The sequence below is a fragment of the Rhagoletis zephyria genome, unplaced genomic scaffold (genome assembly GCF_001687245.7).
Source record: "Rhagoletis zephyria isolate East Lansing unplaced genomic scaffold, Rhagoletis_zephyria_1.1 Rzeph_scaffold_00290, whole genome shotgun sequence".
Classification (NCBI taxonomy): Eukaryota; Metazoa; Arthropoda; class Insecta; order Diptera; family Tephritidae; genus Rhagoletis; species Rhagoletis zephyria.
The window spans coordinates 281132-309124 of record NW_016157374.1 but is presented as its reverse complement, the minus strand read 5'-3'; the positions used below and the strand labels follow the sequence as shown (position 1 = coordinate 309124).

The window sequence follows — 27993 nt, the reverse complement described above, 5'->3', positions numbered from 1 at the left end:
GCAAAGCCTGTCGGCGTAAACCTCTAGTTCACACTTCATGTGTTTGATTTCTTTCAAATTTTTAGGGTTGATGGACAAACATAAATAATAAATAAATATGAAATTTGAATTTAATTAACACATTTTTTAAAACTTTACAGCCCAAAAACTAAAACAAATCGATTTAATAGTTTTCCAAATATCTCGAGAACGGGGCGAGGAAAAACTTTGAAAAAAAATCATACATACACACATTAAAATTCTTTATGAAAAGAAATGTTTCTTAAATTTTTTTCTTGAAAAATTTTTCACATACAAATTTTTTGATATAAAAAATTAGTTAGTGAAAATATGCCATCTCAAAAACAATTAAAAAAAATCATAATGGTAGCTCTGAGTTTGGCGCAATATTTAAGCATAGTTTTACGGGGTGCACTCTACAATAATTTGAGTTATGAATTTCTGTTTACACCGAAGCTGAGTAAAATGAGTAGATTACAAATTTACAATTTTTATTATTTATTTTTTTTTTTTTTGGAATTCTTTTGAGTATGCAGTTTTGTAGTCCATTAAATTTTAGTATAATAAAGTGCAAGTTTTAATTTTATATCTAGTAGGTTGAATAAGGGAATGGATTGGCAACAAGAGTTTATGGGGTGTGTATAGCTCAGTGGTTAGCGTTGTTAACTTTGCACATTGATGATGCGGGTTCGAATCCTACTGGTCGCCAAAATAGCAGCTATAACTTCTACCACTTAAACTTTGCGGCTTTTTCTGTTTTTCCTAAAAAACAAATATTCGTACAAAGTCAATAAAATTGCCAAAATTATTTAAATTTAAATTTAAAGCCATGTCAATTTTACTTACTAATAGATATCGTGACCCAGGGCCCATCGCTACATTTCTGAAAAACTTTAAATTTAAAATTGAATGTCTGGGTAGACAGGAGGATCGGGATTGAATATTTAGTGACGCGCCCATCTCTAACTCACATATAGTTTAAAGCTGCTGTCGGTTCTTGCCAGATTGCTGGATGGCGCAAAGTTTATTTATTATTTTCTTTATAGATGTACATATCTTTTTAATTTTTATCATTTAGAAATCAGCTGACCTTCCTTTTATTTAGTTATTAAAATTGCTTAGTCGACAATTTCTCTATGATTCTATATATGAACATGCATATGTACATATGTACGTAACGTATTTAAATGCGTCCGGAGCATGAAAAATTTATTTTAACATCGCGTAGTCAGTGTAAGGTTTAATAAGATTGTCCGACATCAACGCATATATATTTTTTTATTTTTATATTAAGACCAGGTAATATCTTACGTTGTCCTGTCCGGTATCCCTAGCTTATTAGAAGCCCTAATACTTATTTCACTCTTTGCTGCTTCCTGGTTCATGTCGGCCGAAACCTTTTCATGTCGGCCAGCACTACAAGCTCTTCGCACTCACGTATTTCGCCTCGCTTCCTTCTTCAGTTACATATCTATTCGTAGATACTGAAAAATTCCTTTTAAAATTTTATTCTAGAATATCCTTAAAAATTGGCAAAAAGTATTTAAAAAAAAAAATTTTGTTTAGGATTATTCATCCCTGTGACAGTTTTTAAATTCTACAGAATTTGTTCTTTCATTCGGTACCCATATTATTATTCCACATTGCACCGAATTTTTTTAAATAATTTTTTGGTTTGATCATTTTTTCGAAAGTCCTTTTAAAAAATTCTGACGTCAGAGAGAAAAACTAAAAGCGCAGTATTACTAAATCTGGCCCATAACTTGATTGGCTTGCTTGTTTCGTATGTTTTGAATTATTTTGGTTTATGTCGCACAGTGTAATCATTGCCTAATAGTATTTCTGCAACTTTCTCAATTTTCAACTGATCTTGGACTTTGATAGCTTTCTAGATAGGATATTTAATGGAAAACAGGCAATATATTAACTAATTGCTAAAATTTCGTTTTATGGGATTGGGAATGAAACAATATATTTTTCCTATATTTCACGACCTATTTTAATACTTTCCCGGCTGTATACTTTCCCGATCGTATTCGATCGCCAACACATTTTATATTGGAAGCATTAAGGCTAAAACGAAACTTTTTCTTTCCGGCGGTTTGAAATCCATTTTTAAGGGCGAACCTATTGTACATACATATGTATGTATATGTATCTGCAATATTTATGGTAAAATATATATGCATACATAAGGAAGGGATGCGATACAAATTAAGGCTTTTTACTCCACCATGGACCGATGGACCGCGGAGGTATTACGATAAGTAAAGGAGGGTACACTATTTAAAAAGTTATAGACGGACATAATTTTGTTTCCGCATGCGGCTAACATTAAAATTCAAATGGTTAAGGCGTTTGTGCTTAAATTCAGGTGTTCCAAATTAAGCGCTTTTTCCCACAGATAAACAGGTAAATATGGAATTAGAGTCCTTCGAACATTTTAACATCTATGCAACCTACACTTAGAATTCGATTGATTCACTTAGGAATTTCTGCTCAGGTATTTGCAGAGGCATTTGAAACAAAGTTCTCTTTAAAGCATCACCACACACACAGGTAGACTTACATACATAGAAACTAGGGATGTTGCGTATGTGGAATTTTAGACATCCGCGGATGCGAATGCGGATAGGTAAATAAAAACTGGAAAAGTTAGTAATATATAATAATTTTGTTTTTATTTAGTATTTCAATTTAAAAATTGAAACATTCTATTTAATAAAGAGTAATTTTGTTGCCTTTTCGGGGTACAACTTGTTTCTTAAACGGACGTAAATCAAACCTGCCCCATTAAATACCAACTCGCTCGAGACGACAAACTTGAAACTTGACAAAATTGTAAATTCTTTTCGATTGACGCTGCACGAGTTGAGAGGACTTTCAGTTATATTATTTTTTTATCGCGGTGCAATAATGTTTTTTTTTTTGAGAATTGCATCGGGGCTGCAAATGTCGGATGTATCCTCCTGACTTTCATCTTTACAATCTAGTATCATGGCAAGATCGTTGTTTAAACACCGTTGTTTCCCCAAGAATTATCATTCTCATTCTTTAGGATGTTACTGAATTTGGAAAACCTGTAACGTCATCATCGTTTTTCGATTGTAGTATTTGTAGTTTATTTTTAATCCTTTCTTCTGTGACTGGCCAGACAACTTGTTTAATTTGGATAAGCGGTTTATTTATTATCCAGAAAGGACTTTTATTTCGGAATAAAAAATTGTTGACCAAGTATAACTCGTAAAAAATAACTGTTAATTTCCGTCTTTTAAATATTCGCATTCGCAAAAATCCGCATTGATTATTGCGAATGCGAAAGCGAATGTTAAAATTAATGCGGAAGCTCCGCGGTAGCGATTGCGTATATCGCAACAACCCTGACAGAAACATAGAATGTTGTCCCTATCCAAAAAATACAAGCTTCTGAAATACTCCTCAAACCTATTCATTATACACTGAGCAACAAGAGAAACTGGAAGTCAAGTGCGACTGCTTCCAGCAAAAGAGAGCAAACGAAGCCAAACCAATTGTTAATATGTATTATTGATATTCTTTAAAAAGCACAGGCAAACTGCACCGAATTCGAGTGCCTGCCATGTGTACATAACGTGGCCATTCACAATAGAAGCAACACAACAACAGCTAGCGAGAAGGAGCGAGAGAGAAGGAGGAAAGTGCGAGTACTACTTAAACCACGCCCTTGCGTGCGCCTCTCACTCATACATAATTGATGGCGATGAGCGCACAAGCGAGTGACAGGGAGCAAGCGAATAGCGGTGCTTCTGGTATGGATGGCTGGCCAAATGGCGAAATGCCTTGTTGTTGCGGCGGGCACAGCGCACTCGTTGGCGACAAGTGCCGTTGGATACAGTGAATGCTGTGCGCGCCGCTGGCAGTGTATTTTAGGTGTTTGTGCGCGGCGGTGTGTATGTGCGTGTGTGGAGCGAACCCCACCCCGTGCCAAGATGGCTGGCTGGCGATACCGTTGAGCGACCATATAAGATAGACAGATACTGCTAAGCCAAATGATGCCGATGGATATAGTCGCGCTATCTTTGTTGCGCCACCTTGACCTCCATATTGGAAATCGCTTCTCAATACTCACAACAAGTATGTATGTACATATATTTGCTTGCTGATAAAGCTGGTTGGAGCAGCGCCAATGTGCATGTGGGTATGTGCACTTTGTTGTGGTTGTTGTTGCTTATAGGCTGGTAGTGGTGAAGCTTTGGATGGCAGCCTTAACGCGCGATTAGGCCAAGCAGCCAAAATAACAAAAAAAGAAAACAATAGCGAGCAATCATGCTTATCTCGCTATAGGCGAACTGAAGGGGCGCCGGACTGCTGAATAAATATACATACATACATATTTACATTTGCATAGGCGTGCGAAAAAGTATCTACAATCAGTTGTGATACAGACAAATATGTTTTTGGTTAAGTGTACTTTTTTCTCAACGGATTTTATGATAAACTTATTTTAAATAAAGGAATATTTTTCGAAAAATTAAAAACCTAAAAGTTGCCTTAAAACAAAGCGCCTCATCGACCATTCACAAAGTTTTCAGCTCGATTTACAGCCGACGCCTATGAAATCAAAGTTACTTCTTTTTAAATATGTACGCTGCCGGCAAAAAGTATTGGCACAGCTGCTTTTTTTTACAATATATGCAACAATTTTTATCGCAAAAATTTTCCACATCAAAAAACATAAAGAGATAATTTTTAAACCTTGTGCAAAACTCGCCAAAATTCAATAAATTCTCATGCAAATTTTCCACTTTTTAATCAGATCTTTTAGAATTTTTTCGGGTATGCAGATTTGTAGCCCATTAAATTCCAGTATAAAAAATGCAAGTTCGGAGTTAGTCAAAAATCGTATTGATTTTTGAGAATTTTCGTAAAGTGTTTTTGAAAAATTTTTTGGTTTGGAAGAGACTGCGGGAAAAAATTGCCAAAAATCAACAGTATTTCGTAGCTACTTAGAACTTCCACTTTCCACAATTCTAAAAAATCAAATTAAAAAGTTGAAAATTTGCATGAAAAGTGGCTGATATTTCGCGAGTTTTGCACAAAGTTAAAAATCATATTTTTATGTGTTTTTTTTTGTGTGAATGAACCATAATTTTATAAAAAAAATTTCGCAAAAATATTATAACAAAAATTGTTGCATAATATGCAATATTACAATATATTATATTGAAAAAAAGTATCTGTGCCAATACTTTTTGCCGGCAGTGTATGTTTTTTTTGCGCCACTCGAGTTTCTTAACTATTGCCGTTGTTGTTATTGCTGCTGCTGTATAGCACACAATTGTATTTGTAGAGGACTGCGAATTGGAAGGAAGAAGCCCATCGAACGCACGCCAACAACAAAACTGCTCTCCGTTGGAGGTGGTGTGGTAGTGGTGGTGATTGAAATTCGCGTTTGGCAACATACGGCGCTGCTTAGCCGCCTGCCAGCCAGCCTGCTTGAATTGGATGGTTCGTCTCCGACTAGTGGTTGCTCGCTTCGATTTCATAACAATTCGATTCAAATGCGAATTGTCCGCTCGGCAAGTGTAACGCGTTTGTGCCTACTTGATCGCTAGTTTTGGCAAAATTTTCGCATCATTGTGCAAAAGCTTTTACATATACATACATACATAAGCATATATGTACATTTGTATGCACAGAACAATGCATTACTTCAAATGTTAGCTCATCATTCCGTTACACATTTAATGGCCAGCTAAGGGATATTCAGTTGCTCCCAGCGTGGCTAGTCCGGTCAACGAAGCCTCACAGCTCAGACAGCGCCTTCTCAAATTGTGCTGCAAGTGCAAGTACTGCAGCGCCCGTAGCAATGCCGTAATTTATTGAAATTAATTTAAAGTGTCAATTAAATTATAACCGTGAATTAAGTGCTGAGTGTAACCGCAGACAAAACAAAGAGTGCGATAAGACGAGGCAGCTGAGAAGTGGGGGAAGTTGAGTTTTGAAAAGTGTGTTAACGACTTGAACACCGAAAGTATATACATATAAATACATATATGTACGTATGTATGTAAATACATCAACGTATCAATGTATAAATGCAGATATTAGTACAGATACTTATATGAAAAAAATAAATAAATACAAAGCTGTGTACTCATACGTGAAATTATAGGCGGAAAAACTTAAAAAATAAAATTAAAAAATGAAGTAATCAAAGTAATTATCAAAACAGTGCAACTGCGGTAACATATCTGCAAAAAAAATCATCAGTTTCATCCGTCCTACTAGCGGTCATTCATAACAAAAAAATAAAAATAAAATTCGTCTAAGACTCATCATCTCCGGTTCTCTGGGCATCCCACCCATATACCAACAAATTTAAATACTTTTATTATATTCATCACCAGCAATTCTGGTGCCGGCAGCCTGCGGTGTCAGACATTTGTGCCACCGTTAGTCAGCCACCGCCATCACCGGCGTCAGAGTTTGTGAGTGTGTGTTCGCGTAGAATGCTCGGCTTGACACCAATTTTCACTTCCGGATTTATGCCAATGACTCTTTTTATGTGTTTGGGAATTTCGTGAACTTCGCAAATGTCTAATTAAACGAACTTTTATGCTGAATTCGAGTTTGATTGTTCGCATTAGCAGAGGTGAGTAGAATTGATTTTTAATGAGTGCCTCAGCTTATTAGCTTTGTAAGTGTTATGTTAGTTTTTATGACTGTTAGATAGCTATTTCGAATTTTATAGGTTCCTTAAATGTTCGCATCAAACATCATTAGCCTTGCCTTTATTTAGTCCAATTTATTTCATAGTAGCAAATACTCTCGACTACTGCACCCTCTAATAATAATAACTAGTATCGCCCAGTTGTCGAAATTCGACAACTTTTTTCATACACTTTTGAATTTTACTTGTCACCAATACTAACTCCTTTATTAGAATTACTATTTTGAATTTACAGGAAAACTTAAAGTCGAATTACGAACATTAATACCGGATTGATAAATGTTAATTCTACTAAGTCTCCTCCAAATTTCTTCAGTAGGTTTTGAAAATAGACCGAAAAAGGAACCTCGACTTTCATTTATAAAAAATATGCATATGTATTTGCATGTATGATGAGACGTTCATCACTGACTAACAGGCCCGTCGAGAGGGAGGGGGTAAAGGGGTTAATCCCCCCGGGCCTGAGGTTCTTAAGGGGCCCGAAATATCAGAACCCTAACTTGTTATTATTTTTTTACAATGTAATTTCTCCTTCATTATAGGCTTTTATTATAAGTATTATAAATATATTCCGATTCGTGCTAATTGCTTCTGACTCTATAAATTAAAGAAAATGATCATATAGCCCAAAATGCGTACTGTTACCATACTTTACGCAATTAGTTACTTTTGCACCGAAAACATTTTATAATGAAAAGTATAGGAAACTGCTTTATTGTGAAGAAGACCGAAAATGCTCGAAGAAAACTAGATTTTTCCCTTTTTTAGCCTGATGGATTCCGCACCAAAAAAACGGGCCTTGCCGACTTTATTTTCATTAAGAAAGTTAATCACTGATTATTTTGTCGAATACTTTTTTATTAACTTCAAAGTAATACAAGGCAATCGAAGAGAAGCAAGTGTAATGCAAAAAATGGTGGCCCATAAATATAAACAACCCTTAATTTCATGTTGTGCTTTTTTAATTTTCATTAATTTAAAGGTGTCTCTGGATTAAGTGAATTTTCGAGAGAAGGAGATTCGTGTTAATATTTATAATGCCTGATACCTCAAAATATGTATGACCCAGATTAATCAAAAATCTGCGAAACCTGAGAAAAAAGGGGGGTTTCTTTTGCCGCGATTTGAGTCATATGACTTTAATTTTATACGCTTTATATATTGGGGACCGTGATTTTTTAGTTCCGGCACCGAGTTTTCTCTCGACGGCCCTGCTGACTAATATGCCAAACCTATACTAATTCAGTCTGTAAATAAGTTTTTCGATTATATTTGTCTGAGAGCCTCTTAAACTAAAAACTAAATTGCCTACATATACAGTCATAAATTCTTCTTTTTTGATCAGAATCGTTAATGGCTGAAAAAAGTATCTTGAAGGTTTAAAACAAAATATAATATTTTCTTCTCTAATGGTTTCACACGGGTTTTTGTCAAGACTGGGCCACAGCCCAATATTTTTGCATCACACGATTGGGCTACCAAGTTGCATAAAATTTTTTATTACTAATATGTGTTCTAAAACTGAAACAAATCTGATCATAAATATGACTTTTTAGGATAGCTCTCAATCCCTGCGCCACCTATCGGAAGACAAACAAACTGATCCTTCTAAAAACCTTTGCACAAAATAGCAATCATTCAATGCGATTTAAAAATTTGGGAGAAACTGGTTCGCAATTGAATGATTTTTGCCATTTTATATGTATATAGATGTAGATGGTTCCAGAGAAAAGCGATATGAGAACTTCAGTTTGTATGGGAGGTGCCACGCCCCCTTTTCCGAAATATACCACTTTTCATCGTAAGTACGGTATTTATAGCATATGTAACTGTGTCAAATTTCAAGACGTTAGCATAAGCCGTTCCAGAGATAAACGATATGAGAATTTCAGTGGGTATGGGTGGTGCCACGCCCCCTTTTCCAAAACATACTAATTTTCGCCATAAGTGCGTTATTGATAAAATATGTAACTGTGTCAAATTTTGGGACATTAGCATAAGCGGTTCCAGAGATAAATAATATGAGAATTTCAGTGGGTATGGGTGGTGCTACGCCCCATTTTCCAAAAGCTACAGCTTTTCGCCATAAGATATGTCGATGTAATAATTTTTGGGACGTTAGCATAAGCGGTTCCAGAGATAAATAATATGAGAATATGAGTATGGCAGGTGCCACGCCCCCTATGTAAGGGGGTTAAAGTTTCTGGATTAGAGATAGTTATATCCTTTAAATCGGTGCATGTTTCAGTGAAATCGAGCGAACGGTGCCCTCAAAAAAGGGAGATCAAAATTTTCTTGTGGCGTATTTATATATAGATTATTTTACTTAGGGTTATCTCAAGTAAAAACTTCATGCCACCAACGTAAAAGTCTCTATAAAATTAAAACAAAAAATCTATGTCAAGAAAGAATAACAGCCAAACACAATTATACAAATTTTTTTTGTAAAAAAAAACGTTTTTTTTTTTGTTGATTTTTTGTTAAAATTTTTTAAGAGATTTTTACGTTTTTGGAATGAAGCTTTTGCCTGAGAAGACCCCTAGTAAATTTTCCGCTGAATAGTTTTGTGGAATACATATATCAGTTCTCTAATCATCTTCTAAATTTGCTTTTTACGGGGTTTCTTGAAGTAACGGTCAAAACGATCCTTTCGGGCGGGAGCTAATGGGTTAAAATGCTCTACGAAACTATTTCCAATGAAATTTTACTATTGAGGGATTTAAATGGTGTCGTAAGTCGTATTGTTGTATGCCCTACACTTTAAAAGCTTTAATAAATGTTTAGAGAACTTGAAACCACAACCAACTATTTTTTAACCCTACGAAAATTCATACTATGACTTTGATGGTACTTTGCGAACCCCCCAAATATATTTTTAGGCACTTTGTATGTTTTAAGCGTTAAAAGTTTACGACATATGTACAACAATAGGACACTTACGACACCCAATTGCTGCACAACAGTTACACTACAGACAGTTTTACGCCGCAAATAGATTTTATAGGAAGCTTTTTCATGGCTCATGGTTTGGCATTGCCTGGCGAGAATGATCGCTAATAGAAGTATATTTTTCTTTTTTCGACGTTGCCCGGACTAGGAGTCGAACCCAGATCCCACGGAGTGGTAGTATTTAGCTGGCAGGAACTAGGGGCCCTAGACACTTTCCCCAATTGTCCAAAGGAAAAGATAGACCTGAAGTGAAGTCAATCCAAAGCAAATTGGATTCTTCTGGAAGCATTTCTTAACATTTCACAAATAGGCTGTTTTTCTAGAGAAGCGTTTTTGTGAAAATACATCACAGATAAAAATGGATCAAACAAAAAATTGTTTCAGCATTTTAACATATTATTTTGTGGTAAGGTTCTTGACACAAATTTGATTTGAAATTTTTTTCACCTCGTTGGCCTTCAGCCCGGCTTTTCTATTTGGCTGAAAAGATCACGAGAAGTTAACTTCACTGGTCAATTTCCTTCCTGAAATACCTGGATCTTTACTTAGACTTCTCACAACTTTCACAGTTACCCTTTCACCCTTGATATCTCTTTGTACAGTATGCCGTGGACTAAATAAGCGCTGACACAAGGTTTGTACTGAAAAAAGTTCGTTAGATTTTCTATTTGCTTTCATAAGGTATTTTTGTTCACAGAGAAAACATTCGTGTTTTAATAAGACAACTTATTTGAATTTACTAAAATTGGTTTTTCATATTATTACGTATTCTTTATTACCGTATCTGAAAGGATGGAGCGGCAAGCTACCGTTCTTTATATCTCAAGATGAATGGCAGGTTAGCGCAGCTTTTTAATTAATAATAATCACTTTCATAACAGAATGGCGCTTACACATATGTTAGTGTTTGGCCGAGCTTCTCCTCCGTTTTGTGGCATGCGTCTTGATGTTGTCACACAAAGAGGGCTTTTTATATTTATTTAAGTATTTTTGAATTAAGTAAATTAATAAAAGGAAAATAATTTTTAATTAATAATAAATTTATTTTATTGTCAAAAATTTCAACCGAATTACAAACTAGACTACCTATATATCGCACACGATCTTCAAAGGGGACACATCACAAAATTACACGTACGTCAGAAAATGCGAAAAACTATTTCTTAGCACATACTTATCATATGGGTAAGGAAGACTTTACCTTAGGTTTTTTTTTTTTAACAAATTATAACAAAAATTTGCTCCAGCTTTTGCCAAAAGGTAAATAAAAGCTCAGTGTACATTTTTATTGCATAATTTCAAAAATGCCTAGATTTGAGTTTGTCACGTTTGAAGATCGTATGCGATATGTACTATACTCGTACATACTCACTTATTTGCTTATATGCTCTACAACGACTTATCTCAAAAAACCAAAACATAGAAGTTGACGTCAATCCACCAAACTGTCCCAAACTAAGGCCCTGGGCCTTCTTTAAAAGGAAAATGAAAATCATAACAAATTTGGACTTGAACCCTTAAGAGAATTAAAACTTTTTATTAAAAAATTATAGTTGTTGCTTTTGACCATTTTATGTATGTAAATTTCGACAACTGGTTTAAAATATATCTGTATTTGTATGGAATAGTAGCTTATGTCGGAAGGCAGGCTTTAGTATAATGTACCATCTAAGTATGTATGTATGTTTATATAACTATAATACGCGAAGGCATTTCTTGCTCCGCATAAAAGATCTGCACTGTTCGTTCAATTTTCAAAACTGGGGTGTCGAATTGAAGCGCTTGTTGGCCTGTAGATGTGCAAACTGGTTTTTGATTTCTCGAAAAGAGTTGCCACCTGTTGAAAAATTAAATTCAAATTATTTAATAATCAATGCCATCGAATTTACAAAATGAGGCGTTAAAGTAAAAGCCTTGAACTGTAGATGTGCAATAAGGTTTTACTTTTTTGAAAAGAGTTGTCACCTTTTAAAAAATTATATTCAAATTATAAAAAAAAAAAATAAATCAATTATTACAAACTGGGAATCAATGGAAATGGTTTTGAAAAGCTTTGCTTCTTAGCTGAACTATAGGAGGGTTGCCACCTGTTTAAAAAATCATATCAGGTAAGACAAATATGTATCACCATATGGGTGTCTAACGAAAGAGGTTTCAGAAAATAGTAGTCTGAAAATATTTCGAAGAGGGTTGCCCACCTGTTTGAAATGTCGAATTTAATGTAATTATTCACAAGTTATACGAAATATAATTATATGGATGTCAAACGAAGGAGTCTTATAAATCTTTAGTTTGAACACTAAGAATATGTTAGAAGTGTTGGAAGATGGTTGCCACCTCTTTAAAAAGTTAAATTCGAATTATTTTATAAGTTAAATGAATTATTAAAATATGGGTATCAATCGAAGCGTGTTTGAAATTTTTTTATTTCTGAACTGTCTTTATCGGGGTTGCCACATGTTTGAAAATTAAAATTCCGTTTAATTCATCAGTTAATTAAAATATGTATCGTAGTGTCCGGCCGAGGAGAGTTAACAATGATTAAGCTTGAAAATACTTTTAAAAGGGCTGCCACCTATTTCAATTAACTAATTCAAAAAGTATATGAAATATAAAAATACGGCAGTCAAACGAAAGAATGTTAAAAAATCTTTAGTTTGAACATTTCGATTGTATGAAGAGAGTTGCCACGTGTTTAAAAAGTAACATTCAAATTATTCATTATGGGATGGATGAATTTCTAAAAAATGGGTATAAATCGAAATGGGTTTGAAATGGATTTATTCCTGATCTTTATTTAGGAGCGTTGCCATTTGGTCGATTTTTTTGAAATTCAATTTTGGGCGTATTAACGTCATGCGGGTTCACTAGTTCCCTTTATTCTCTAAGCCACAAGGAATTTTTTAATGAAATTTAATAACAATATTGACTCTAGTATCGGAACTTGCCAAGAATTTTTCAACGGCTCGGCACTTGTGAGTCATTCGCAATCGTATGCTGCATTATACTAAAGCCAGCCTTCCGATATAAGCTATGTAGATACTATTCCATACGAACACAGATATTATCATTCTGATGAAGTAAACTCATTTTGGTGGACTTTTTGTGGACTTATTATTGATGTAAAATATTAACTTTTATCTAAAGAAATTTATCTTTTCAGGTATTAATTAAAAAATATCTTACTAACATTTTCGCTAAGTATATCGCAGTTTAATTGATTGGTTTTTTTCTATAATTTCAGAACAAATCCACTAAAATGTAGAGCTATTGCGGTAAGGTATGGACCTACGAACTGTGATAAAAATTGTATACGATAGAATAAATTTTGGAAGAAAACACGAACAACGGCCATCACATAGCAACATTTGCACTAGAAATCAGATTGAACTGGCCACATAAAAAAATACCAACCAGTAGGAATCTTTTCAATATTGCAAGCGACAAGTTAATTAAAAATCAGCAAACTGTCTGCGCTGTCGATTCGAAATTTTTCGGCAAACATGCTGAACAATCTGGGCGCCAATGTGTTGGGTAAGTGGCAAATATGTAAATCTTTGTAGAAAATTTTTTTATATTTAAAAATTATAGAAATCTAATAAAATAGCAATTGGGCATAACTAAATTAGCGCCTAATAAACTAACGGCTCAATTGGTTGTAGGCGTACGTAATACAGTTGCTGAGATTTTCAATGCATACATATTTGCTTTTTTTCGATTTTAAGCAAATATTCATAATTAAGATCACCTAGAGAATTGCGCTAATCAATAATAATGTTTCAATTTAGCAATAACTCAACAATAACAATAATAAACAAGTTAAACCGAAGACAACAAGTAAATTAAACTAATTTGTTTTGTATACGACGCACGCAGCAGTGTAGTGGCAAGCAAATGGAAAGTGTGACGACGAACTGGACAACGCTCTACTTAAATATGTACATACGAGTATATGCATATGATTTCCCACACCAATCTAACTATATACCAGCTCCTAGCCGATCGTGGGCGTTGGATCATTGGCATTTTAATCAGCTTAATCAGCGCTAAATGGCGGATAATTGAGTGGCGGCAAGAGTAAATCGAGCAAATATTGTTTGTACACTTGAAATGGATCGAAACGGAACTGATCGCAGGCAGGTGCCTGAGGCTCAAAGTGGACGCGTACGCGTTCGCGTTCGGGTTCAGGTTCAGTGCCAAGTGTTTGCTGATGCCACAATCATTTAGCAGTGCGTCAGCGAATGCCATCATAACTTACAACAGACTTATGTACTATGTACATATGTATGTATACGAATACATATGTAAGTATGTATGTATGGCTTGGTTCCTTCGGTGTATATGGATGGTAGGTGGTAGTCCAACACCTATCAGCGCCACCACCGCTTAACGCTGCCGCCATCAACATAACCAGCAGTAATAGTGTTAATTGTAATAATTGCTCAACTCAATAATTGTGGAAATTATTTTAATGCAAATTACAACTGATTGTATAAATTTACAATATTAACTTCTTCTTACCGCAATGTTAATGATTTTTAAACACTTTCGATTTCGACAAAATCAGCGGCCAATCGACAAATTTACATATGGTACGGACTAAATAAAAATATATGTTTTTGTATTTGTTTGCATGTATGTAAAGTAGTATGCGCGTAAACTGCAAATAAATAGCATATATTTAGCGATAAATATGATGCAATTTTCCAGGCATAGGAGTTATCCAACCATCCGAGTTGGGTGACTACTTAGGTGATGTTTTTAAAGTTGAATATGTACATACATACATATGTATGTATATCCATTAGGGTGGTACAAAAATGCATTTGAAAAAATAAAGTCGGAATTGTAATGCTCTCAAGCGCTAGGATTTTTCGGTATTGAAAAAGTATACCCTTGTTTTTTATTTCGAAATCAAACAAGTAATTTTTAAGCAAAAAACCAAACCGACGTCAATTCTCATATAAACATTTAGGACCACCGTTAACTTTTTCATGATCCAATGATCGGATCTAAGCCAGATTAAAAAGAATTTATCGAAATCGGTTGACGTGGTCCAAAGTCATGCGGTAACATACATAAAAATAATAATAATAATAAAAAAAAAATATTCCGACGAACTTACAACCTCCTCATTTTTTGGAAGTCGGTTAAAATTATTAGAGGTCGCTCATAGCGACAAATTTTATATGTTTTTTTCTTTTTTAAGTCGGACGGATTTCGTAAAAAAAAAAGATATATGTCTCCGATTCGCTTCAATTTTATGGGTATATACTAGAGATGCCAAACGAAATAAAAAAAAAATTGATATTTGCATCGATTTCAATCGAAATAAAAATAACCGATGCAGGAAAAAATCGTCAAAATATAGCTCGATCTCCCAAGATCGACTCATTTATATTGTCCAATAACGTATTTTACTTAATTTTTAAAACAAACATACATTGTTCGTAACAGTTTCAATATCCAGATTTATTCGAAAGTTATTAACAATCCGTAAATACTTAAAAAAAATATATATAAGATAAGGCTTTTCTATATTAACACAACTACGATATGATCATTCAACAGAATTTAATGGCGAGTGGAAATTCAGCATTAGCCCTGCCTAAGAAAATTGTAAACAATTTTCGATTTTTTTTTTAATCACAAATGAGCAAAAATTTTGATTTCTGTACTTCAAAACTATTTTTTTTAAGAAGTGTATTATACAATGGAGCATACATACGTATATAGATTTTTTTGCAATACAGGCGTTTTTTAATTTTGTTTTTCATTTTCCCTAACTATATATTTAACATTTTAATTACTCTATTTAGAAAAAAGTTGCTACAAAACTGGATGCATACTCAAAATTCTTCTAAATAGAGTAATTAAGGAGTGAAAAATTTTAAGGAATATTTGTATAAAATTTAGGATTCCAATTTTGAGAGTCTTTGTTGTATGGCCAATAGTCATAATTTTATAGTTATTGGAAAAATCGATTGTCGATTCTCGAGTTTTTTATCGATTCACGGATCGAATCGGAACTAGTAAATCGACCAAAAATCGAATCGGAAGGACTCGATTAATCGATTTTAAAACGGCATCTGTTTGAGGACTTTTTTCTTCTTCAAGGACGTACATGATTTTTCAGAAGCCCGAAAAAATTCGAACTTTGACAGATCATTTCTCCGAGGAAAAAAATCTTCGAATACGTGTTAGATTATTTCATGTATAGAACCCATGAAAAAAAAATTTGAAACCAATCAAAAGTGTGTCAACAAATTTGGCGTCCGATATGAAAATTAATGCCTCATATGGAAAAAATTATTTTTCTTGGAAATGTTATAGAATTCTTGGAAACCAATAATTTTCGATCGGAAAACTTCTTTCAACTTCAGGAGACTTCCAGTAAGAATACCCAATTGTTTATTTTAATTGTCATTAATATTAGCGACCTCTAAATATTTGTTGATTTTAAACTAAAGAGAAACAGGGATATATTTTTTTCGGTATAGAAAAATCCAAGGGGGCGCGGGCATTGAAATTCCGACTTTATTTTATTTTGGACCACCCGTATATCAGTGCATACCTATGTACACACTTTACATATTATATTTACGCACAGGCACTTGTTGACTGCTCCATTTGCTGCAAGCCTTGTTGCCAATAGCCGGCGCTTTGTGCTTTTACTGCCACTTTAGTAGCCGACTGTGCGCGCTGCGCTGGCAATATATTTTACAAAATTCAAGTGCCATTTTTTCAACTAGTAATTAATTACTTTAATTTGTTCGATTATTAATTTATTGCACATTTTTTCGAGTACACATTGCTTGCAGAACACAGGCAAATGTACAGTTTTATACAGAAATCCTTACATATTTACATATTTACATATGTATGTATGTATGCATAAGTGCAGCTGCCATTGGACTGCGATAGTTGAGTTTTAAAGCACATTTTTATGGCCTCGTTACATTTTTAAGTTTTATTTTTTATTTTTTTTTATTGTTGCTGCGCCTGTAGTATGCGCTTGCTGTTATAACTGTATACCTAGTTTTGTGAATTTTATAATTTTGGTAGGCCATCGTGGCTGCTTTCATCCTGTGGTGAGACTACAATAGAGGCCCTCTATATTTTTGCATTACTCCGGAGCGAAATCCTTTCGTCGTTGGGACGAAGGTTTCAAAATCATAGATTCTGCTTGTTGTCAGTTTAGCTAGGCTTTCAAGAAAGTAGGTATAGAAAAAAGTCGACGAGCCCTCGCCTATACGGTGCAGTGACGTAGATATTTTCCGACACCATCCTTTGCCTCTAGGTACATCACGGCACACACGACGGAAGTCCTTCAACTGTTGACCTACCCTGAACGCGCATTCCCATCAAACAGTGACCTTTACTAACCCGAATCAAATGCCGAGGTAGTGGTCGCACCATTCAGTATAGTGGGCTAAATATTCTCGCAGACTTTTTTCTATTCGAATGTTCGATAAAATCACTCCACGGTTGCCACACTTGGTATTTTGGTACCAGGAGTGGTACATATTTTCATCAATGGTACTTTGGTACCGTTTTGTATGAAGCGGTACTCTTTCATTCAATTAATAAATTTTAGTTTTATTTTATTTCGTAAACAATATTTCATAACTTTTCTTCAAAATTTTCGTTTTTTTTTTGAGATTGTATCTCAAAATTAAGTAACTTGACGAAGAGATTAACTTCAGTAAAACAGAAGGCCTAATGAGATAAAGATTTGATTGATTGTGTTTTCTCACGATTTTGAACATTTGAATTACATTTGACATTTTGAATTACATCTCTTTATTAGTAAAGTTGTGATATGTTTAATAAAAATTTAAAATTTTTGGAGTAAAGCAAATATAAAAAAATCATACTCTTTAATCGAAATTGGCACAAGTTTTGTGCCAATTCCATACTTAAAGTAGCAGCCGAGGTCACAGTTGGCAAGATGATAACGGAATTTTCACGTTGAGATCGGTACTGATTACAGACAATGAGGTTCTCTTCTTGGCAGCGGTGAGGTCTGCCTTTTCAGTTTCTGAGCCAACGGAACGTGAGTGTGTTTTACTGCCGGCTAAGGCAAATTTGATGAGGATACCGATAAAAGTAAAAGCGCAGTTAGTCAACGACGTAGCGTAAACGTAGGTTGACGTACGTAGCAGCATATCAAATTTACTGTTGATAGAGAGAGAGAAGCAACGGCAACGTCACCGCCAAGCGGTGGTGAATTTTCGTTAACACGCGATTCCCAAAAGGTAGATCGTGTCTGCGTCAACCTACGTCTACGCTACGTCGTTGACTGTTTGAGCTTTAAAGAGGCAGGTAGAGGAAGAAAGATTAAAATTAAGGTAAATATAGAGAAGAGGATACAGATAGAGACAAAGAGACTCAATCTGGGAACAATTTTGCGATTTTAAAGATTTTAATGATTCCCAAGACTTATCGATATAATAGTCGATATTTTGATCGGTTTTTAACGATATTTTTATCGATTTTGTTATCGACATTTTTATCAATTTTGCTATCGATGTTTTCGGAACTTATCGATATTTTTATCGATTTTGTAATCGATATTTTTAAGGATTTTGGGTATCGATATTGTTATTGGTTTTGTTATCGATTTTTGTTATCAATATTTTAATCGATATTGTTATCGATTATTTATCGATGTTTTCATCGATTTTGCTTTCAATATTATTATTGATTTTGCTATCGAAATTTTTATCGAATTTGTCATCGTTTTTGTTATCGATATTTTATGGACTTTGTTATCGCTTGTTTACTGATTTTTTTTTATCGATTATTTATCGATTTTGTTATTGATTATTTATCGATTTTGTTAGTGATATAATTATAGATTTTATTATCGATGTTTTTTTTCGATTTCCGGTTCGATTTGTGCTATCGATTATTTATCGATTGTGTTGTCGATATTTTTATCGACTTTCTAATCGATTTTGCTACTAATATCATTATCGGATTTTCTACGGAATTTTTTATCGATTTTGTCATAGATTTTGTTATCGAAATTTTTATCGGTTTTGCTATAAATTTTTTGTTGGACATTATCATCGATTTTGTTAACGATATAGTATAAAGATAAAAATGAAGATAAAGGAAAACAGAATAACATAAATGTAATTAGAACGAACAGGGGTAGAGATAGGGATCTACATTGATAGAAAAAAAGACAAAAATATAACCTTAAGCAAAAGCAGTTGTACATATGTATGTATGTATATTGGTTAAGAGACAAACTAGTGGCGTAAGTTTTATTTCTCCAGTGTGACCCAGGCGCTCTTACTTTTTGGCAATACTACAGAACCGATTTCAAAACCACGAACACCACTGGAAAGGTAGTTTTCTCCTCGTTTTTATGGTTTCCAAATTGTTTAAAAATTACGGCCAAAATCGTCGTTTATGTAAAAAATTTCGTATTTTTGTATCTATACTATAGTTGTTATTGCAACCTGTTCAAAAAGTTAACTTTGTTTGTAATGAAAATAAATTAAAGGCAAATTTGAAGATAAAGATGAAAATGAAAGCAATGAGAAACACATAAGAATTAAAGAAATTTATTGAAATATGTTTACAAGAATCGAACAAATCCAGTCACCAAAAATTCAGTTATCAGGTTATGGAAATTTAACGAGCCATCGAAGTTTTTTTTTATCGAAATTTATAGAATCGTCGAAGTTTAATTCTCGAAGTTCTCTCTTTAGTCGCTACCTTTTATATCTAAATATAGATATCTTGATATGAATAGATAAGCCTTGATGCCTGGAGCTGCCGATGAGCAAATCTATTTTTTGGCACAAGTCCCAATTATGAAGTTTTGCAAAACCACGGCTGGTTTTGTACTGTAATCAACGATATTTATGTACCTTGGTAGAGGTCTCAAAGTGGCCTGGCTTTTTTGCTAGTTTCTCACCTTTCATCATTTCGAGAATAGGATTATAAATAAATATATTTATGTGAAAGCAACTATGCACATTAGGTTTTTTTTTTGAATTTCAAGACCATACCCGCTAATTGTATTCGTTTTTAAGAGAAATATTATTGCCTATTTTTGTAGATGTTTTAAAGGTCATTTAGAGGTCGCGACCTGTCGATTTAGGTCAGAAAATACGATTTTGTAGATTTATGAGTTTTTGACTGATTTTTTTTTTATTCGATTTCAAAGATCGAATATGATCTGAGAAGAGGATATATAGGCCTTTAAATGGTATATAATAATCTATTTTCCCAGTTGGCTTGTTGGGATTTTTTTTATCGGATAAATTAAAATAAATGAAATTTTTTAAATTTTGACCATCGATAATTTCCACAATTTCAAAATATGTAGTACTATCGTATTGTTTATTAACCGGAAGTTCCGATTTTTTGAGCAGTGTGGCTAAGGAATTCATTAATATTTATTCAAAATTGATATTAACAATTGATCTTTAGCAAAGAAGTGGTTTTTCAGGAAATTTTAGGAAATTTGCGTGGCACCGCCCACTTACATATATTATATATGTCAAAAGCTACTTAACCGACCTCGACCAAGTTTGGTATACACATTGTATGAATATTTTTGAAATCGGACAAAACCTACTCCGGCTTAAATATAGCTAGCTTTGAGTTTTTTGAAATTACTAAAAAAAGTTTTAATCTGAGGTTTTAGAAATTGCATTTAGTGCGGAAGATTTTGTTTTGCCAAAATGACCCGCAAACTCGATTTTTATTATTAATTTAGTATTAGTAAAATTTTAGTCATAACCCCAATTAAAAAATTAGTCATAACCCCAATGCACATTAGACCGCATCACCTTAAAATAAAAAAAAAAAAATAAAAAATGCCTTGCAAATATACTTTAGAATCAGGGGTGGTACGCTCTAATGTACAGACATACCTACACATATATGCTCACATACGAGCATTAATTTGCAGGCTTTTATAGCCGAGCGCTTTTTAAGGTAATAAATTTCTTAATCCTTTGATCCAAAACAAACAACCACAACAAAGTCAAAAAGCTTCCTTTTGCGGCGAGCATAAAAATTTGCATTTTGCCGCATTTCCATACTTAACTATTACCCCATTTTTGTTGATGGCTAGAGACTTTGTAAGCAACTATGCTAAAAATGCAAATTGCTTACCATTCTTTGAGAGAGAGAGAGAGTGCCCACAAAAGCGGTTGCCTCCAATTAAAAGCTATTTGCATAACGCTCACTAAATCTCAATTTTGGAATAGCAAAGGTACGATGCGGAGATTTCGAAAATGGCCGAAATTGCACAAACTCCAATTGAAATTCATTTTTGTGCCCATAACATGAATTGTACAGTGAAATCGCTGAAATTCGTACTTATGCACGCTTAACCGCCTAAAATGCTGCTATGTAGTAAGCTTTTGCACATTCGCAAACCGAGCATGCATTTGATTGTTGTTGCCAGGGTATTAAGTGAAAACTCCACGATTTATTCTACACAAAAACTTTTTAATGCCGGCGACAACACAAATGACAGCGGTGTAACAACCGGTAGTCGACAAGCGACAGAACATGGCGGCATGCGTATGCCAATGGCTGCCAACTGACGCAAGTCTGCTGCTGCTGCTACTGCTGTTGCCACGACGTTTATGTCTCCGCTGCTGTTGGCAGGCGCAAAAGGATTAATTAAATTAATTTCACAATTGCATTTGTAATTTGTTGGACTTAATTTTGTGACTCGCTTTCGTTTTGCTCGTTTGTACGTTTGTTGATCGGTTAGTTTGCTGGTGAAAAGTAACGAATGGTATAGGCTCGTGATTTTCTGCTATTTTCGGCGTAGCAAATGCAAATCAGCTATTTTGGAAAATTTGCCACATTTTCAGTGAAAACAAGAACGGAAAAAACGAGAAATTTGAATAATTTCCCAGCTAACCACACTAAGCGCACCCACGTCCACGCCACACCACGCTTGCAGCAAAATTTTGGAAAATTGTCCAAATTGTTCGCAATAAATTCTCATTTGGCGAATTCGTAATTAATTAATCGTTTTGTGCGGTTTGTGCGGCCGCGCAGTGCGTGACCACAAAGATGCAACAGCTGCGGTTTTGCCTGCTTTTGGTTTGGCAGTAGCTGCATTTGCGATTGCAGCTGATAATTTATGCGTTTTTAAGCGGTGCACCAATAAAGCTGGCAATTCATATGGTTGGCAGGATAATGCAAAAATTACAAAAGGTGTGCTAGATCGTTAGTTCGAAATACAGCGGTGGCAATTGGCAGTTGCTCCACAACGGTGCATTCCTGCCACTTCACAGAGCAATAAACTTCCACTGTGAATAACCGCCTCCAGTTAGCTGTCTCACGAAACTAGTCTCAAATAAAGTCACTAATTTTCATCCGGCTCAACAGTCGCAATGAGTTCGAGTCCTCAATCAGCAGATTTTTTTTGTTTATTTATTTTTTTTTAATTAGATTTTTTTTTAAAGAATTTTATTTTTATTTTTTAGAAACTCATCTTTCATCTGAGTTTTACTTTTATTTCTTCCTTTTTAATTTAAATTTCCTTAATTTTTAGACTTTCTTCAAAAGGTTAAATAATTTCATTTAATTTTATAGATATATGTACATACATACATACATACATATAATTTTCCTCTTTTGATTTTTTTTTTAATTCTTCGAGTTTATTGTTTTAGAAAGGTATCCTTTCAATTTTATATTATTATTTTTAGAAACCTATTTAAAATTTTTTAATTTCACTTAATTTTTAGAAACTATATTTATTTTTCCCTTTCCAATTAATTAATTTTTTTTTCTATGAATTTAAGATTTTTTTTTCTGATTTCATATAAATTTTAGGAACATATTATATTTTTTTTAATATTTAGATTTTATTATTTTTAGATTTCATTCTTTTAAAATTATTATTTTTTCATTTAATTCTTAGAAAAAATTCTATGTATGAATTTTTGTCTTTTCTAATTTTATTCTATTAAATTTTATTGTTTTAAAAATAACGATATGTTTTCAGGTTAATTAAATTTTGGAAAACTTAATTTATTTTTTATTTAGTTTTTTTTAGAAGTAAGAAATATATATTTTCTTTTATTTCAATGGAATTTTTAAGACATTTATTACTATAATACAAAGATATCTTGATTTTATTATTTTTCGATTTTATTGTTTGAAAAATGTACATTAATTTAATTTAGGTAAATTTTTAGAAAAAAATTTATATATTTTTTCTTTTCTAATTTATTTTTTTTTTAATTTTAGAGGTTACTGTCTTGAAATTGAAAACATTTTTTTTTTTTTGAAAATATTTTTTTTTCAATTTGATTAATTTCATTTATTTTTTCCCCTTTTAAATGTTTTTTTACTTAATTTTCTTTTAATTCTTATCGCTAATTTTTTTATTTTTTTATTTAAGTAAGAAATATATATACATACTTTTTATTTCAATAAAATTTTTAGGAAGCTCATTGCAGAAATACACATAGAAAAACGCTAAGACTTCCTTATTAGAGGATCTCTCAATTACGGAAAATAGGGTTGTTTCCGGAATTGGCCATTGTCTTACAAAAGGCTCTTTTCTTCCACTTTCCATGCAAATTACGAGTATACATAAATCCTAATAAAACTCTATCATACTTCAAATGCTGTTCTAGTAAATATTTTTCCCCAAGTAAACATTGACTGCAATGTAGCGCAGCACTGTCTGTTTTAACATATTTGTGCGATGATGAACTTTTTGCGTTTGAAAGCCAACTGGAAATGTTGAATAAACTCACGCATATCGTGTTGGCCTCATTCTCTTCTAACGCTTTCCTAATCAAGAGCATTTTAAACATCTTCAGTCGATTACTTTCTGGCTAAGCGGTTCAATCTGCAATAACAACTACCAATAAAGTTTTACACTACAAAAACAAAAAAAAAACAAAAACGAAAACAATATGAACGCAAGAGGTAGCTAAGATATGCGGTAGCGACCACAAAATATTATTAGAATATAACTCACACCTTACACCGCACCGATAATTTGTTAATCACGATTTTGCGGCAAACAAAAAGTGGCGGTAATTCGACTTAGCCACAAACGTAATACACACAATGTATGTACATTAGACTGCATCACCAAAAAAAGTTGCGGTTTTTCCGCCGGGATTACAAAATTTATTATATTTTAAGATGTCCACCAAAATATTTCGGAAATATATTAGGATTTAAGCGAGCTGGACCGATTTGAAAATACCTCCAAAAATGAAGTTTTTTATGAATAAAATAGTTTATTAAAGAAATTTTTGAAAAAAGTCCCCTCAGATGACAAATTAGATTAAGCTTAAAACATTTGCACAAAAATATTTAAAAATCTTTTCAACGGAATCTTAAGAAGGAGATTTTTGATACTGTTTTTTTACTTTCTTCAAAGATTGGTTTACGAAAAACTTGAATAACTGGGCCAAAAATGTTCTGATTTAGACTTATGGCATCTCACACTGTTTTTATTTCTGGCCAAAAAAACGTCATTCGTGTCCCATCTTGCTTTTTCGAATACCAACACATCTTAATTCAACTTTGAATGACGTTCGTTCTTCCATCCTTTGAATGAGTTTATTAGCAAAGAAATAAAAGACTGAGAAAATAGCTTTCCAATGACACCTCTTAAGTCTAAATCGGAAGAGTTTAGGTTCAGTTATTCAAGTTTTTCCTATACCAATCTTTGAAAAAAGTTAAAAAAAACAGCATCAAAAATCCCATCATTACGATTCCGTTAAAAATTTTTTTTTAATTTCTTTTTAATATTTTTATGCAAATATTTTAAGATAGACCGTTTTGTCATTTGAGGGGATTTTTTCAAAAAAATCTTTAAGAAACAATTTTTATTCATAAAAAACTCCATTTTTGGAGTATTTTCAAGCCGGTCCAGCTCACTTAAATCTTAATATTTTTCCGAAATATTATGGTGGACGTCTTAAAATATAATAGATTTTATAATTCCAATGGAAAAATATTAGCGATTCTTTTTGTGTGGGGAGTGATGCAGTCTAATGTACATACATACATATATACGTAAATCTGAATTGGTGAATATGTGTATATTTATATACATACATATATCTACGAGAAGCTTTTTCACATGCCTGCGAATTCGACACTCTCTTTTTGGTGATGATGACTGAGCTGGTTGTGTGCGAATTTTCGCGCGATCATCTTGCCTAGACTGTACGAGTATTAGAAGCGCTAAAGTGTTGTCATACATAAGAAAATACCTGCATGTACATATATACATATACTTTAAAAAGTTTTTAATTTTCCGTCACAAAGAAATATTCGCAAGTACAACTTTCAAGAATAAACCGTGAAAAGTAGCAAGCTGCATTGATTTTAGGTGAAAACGGTAATGCCTTTAGGGAGTAAATATAGCAAAGGAGAGGAACGGCGGACTTTATTTCTTGACGTAAAATGTGGTAAATTTAGGAAATGTACTTATGTACATATCTATGCACTTACGTATGTAAAAGGCTTACGTGCTAAGAAAATAGTGTACGATTGAATTTAAATTTTTCACTTAAAAATAAATGATGTAATCAAAAAAACTTAATAACATTTAACAAAGGCAGTATAACAAATTTATTTTGGAACGAATTTCCGTCATCCCTTACAAAGTTTGGTTTGGAGACAAAACGGTTTCGGCGTTCTGCCATCTTCAGTGTCATTTTCAGTATACATAAGTACACAGTGGTGTGAGAGAGACAGAAAGTTCAAATTTTAGCTTTAATTCCAGGTCGATCGCTAGGTATCAAAGGAACTTTTACAGCTGGCTAAGCGCCAACTATAAATTTTGAATGTTATGATGCCCACATTATGTCCTTTAGAATCCCATTAGATGTGGAATCTTCTCAGCATTTGCACCTCAGTTGCCTGAATTTTGATAGACTGAGGAGCGCACTGGAATGGACATCAGCTGTTTGCTGAACTTTATTATTTTGGGCATACAGTGGTTTTCCTAACCCAAAAAAAAATCACCTAAAGTTATCGTTTAAGGAATTGTCAAGCGCTTACACGATGGACAACATAATATTTTTTTAAAATTAGCCCCTCTTACGGCTACCAGCTAACTCAAGCTAACTTAATGTAAGCTTAAATAGTGCACTGGGGTTGATTGAAATTACGGCTGAAATCATCGTGTAAAAATTTCCGTGTATGTGGATAGTTGTTGGTGCAAACTCTTCAATTTGAGTGTATTTTATTTGTTACTAACACAAATACGAGAACGAATACTATCACGAATACGGAGACGAATCCGACGACGAAAATAAACACAAGTACGAGTACGAGACAAATACGAAAACGAATATGAAGATCAACAAAAGACGAATATGAGGAGGAACACTATCACACAAAAAAAAAATACAGATACGAATTCGAAGATGACAAATACGAAAACGAGTACGAAACCAAGACGGATTCGAATAAGAAAACGATTATGGAGACGAATACGTACACAAACACGAATACGAAGACGACTAAGGAGACAAACTCGAAAGTCAATAAGAAAACGAATGCATATGCAAATACAAACACGAATGTGAAGACCAAACTGATACGAAAACAAGGACGAATACGAAGACGTACACCAATTCGAAGGCGAATTCCTAGTGTAATACGAAGACGATTAAAGAGGCGAAGACTTACACGTTTTCGGAATTGAAGAGGGCGATAAATACAAAGACGAAGACAATGCCGAATACGCATACGAAGAAAATGAAAACCAATATTTTTTGCGCAAAAAGAGAAAATTTTCACTTTACATTGTAAAAAATACATAGGAAAACGACCAATCCCTTAAATATAAATAATATATTGACAAAAAAACATAAGACATTTAACAATTAAAGCCTTGGAATCGAGCAAATTATTTGCCCGCTGCTTTGTTAAAAAAAAAAAAACATAAAAACAAAATACATTTTAAAAAGCATATACAGTGAAAGCTCCCATAAGCGGACAATGATGGTGGTATGAGATATGTCCGCTTATGGGAATTTCGTAAAAAATTATATTAAAATTCAAACTTAAAAACTTGCAATTGCGGGTTTCTAAATTAAAATAATATCTATTCTTCAATATACAGAAACAGAATGGATAGAAAATAAATTCAAATTTATGGCGATTTCTTAGCTACCGAAAAATCTCATCGCCCACTTCGCTCAAGGAGCATGAAGAGGGCAATGAAAAGGCACATTTTTTTCTAGAAAAAAAAAACATCTTTGAATATGGACGAATGTACTTGTACATACACATGTACCTGCGCAAAAATCAACATTAGACCGAAACAAATTTACCAAGATCTTTTTTCGTAACTAGACATGTTTGAGGGTCCGCGTCCATTTATCGGAGTCCGTGTACGAGAGAGAATTTGGTATGGAAAAAAACCAAGACATGTTCGTTCCTAAGAATTTGTCCGCATTTAGGAGATGTATGCTTATTAGAGCGTTCGTCTATGAGAGCTTTCACTGAAGTTCCTTAAAGGGCTGTTTACAGCTCTCAAGAAAAATCACAAGAAATATTTTATATTATTTATGTTGGTTGAAAACGTACTTTGCTTCTACTATAAATTTTCTTGGATTATAAATATTCTAGAATTTTTCCTTGAGAGCTGCAAACAGCCCTTAAACCTCTTAAGAATTTAATATGAAAATTCGTCAAAAATTTTTGGCTGCCGACTTTTTGAATTGTCAAGATAATCTTTTTTTAACTTTCATGAAGAGTGGGATACCGCCCATTTGCTTGCGCTCTTTAATAATGTCTTGTACTGGAGATCTTATTTCATTTCTGAGATGCTCCAGCGTATTTCAGGCTACTCATTTCCAGACCAATATCAATCAAAAATTGACCTACTTGTTTAGACTTTTGTACACAAAATATTTATATGTACTTATATCTTGAGTTAAGAGCACAGAAAAACGTTACGAACCATCGTTATTAATAAAATCACAGCCCACACTTATATGTAATTTATTTGGCAAGAAAAAATAAAAGCTTCAGGGTTAACCAAAATACGAATACATACAATAACTACTGGAATTTTTAGAAAAAAATCGCTACTTCGTAAAATATTTGAACTAAACTGAAATTGAAAATTCATACAATTTTGTTTATTGATTTTTTTTTTGGACTGATAATATTTGCCAATAGTCTTACATTAAATGAGTTGAAGTTTTTTTGCGGTTTTTTTACGAATAATTATTTGAAGCGATATCTCTCTTGCAGTTTTACTACAACCACGCAGGCAGTCATGATTTCAATATCGACTACTCAGCTGTAGTAAAGTTAAATGACACTCTGACTCTGTGTAAGTTATT

General features: G+C 33.4%; 1 protein-coding gene across 1 annotated transcript in view; it reads left to right on the top strand.

The window, feature by feature from the left end:
• The first annotated feature begins 6325 nt into the window (after nucleotides 1-6325).
• otp (orthopedia homeobox) overlaps nucleotides 6326-27993 on the top strand; it is an 82984-nt gene continuing 61316 nt past the window's right edge. Inside the window, exons 1-2 of the mRNA XM_017610217.1 lie at nucleotides 6326-6634; nucleotides 12906-13195. Coding sequence (XP_017465706.1) covers nucleotides 13165-13195 — 31 coding nt within the window. The 5' untranslated portion in view covers nucleotides 6326-6634; nucleotides 12906-13164. The remainder of the gene's footprint in view (nucleotides 6635-12905; nucleotides 13196-27993) is intronic.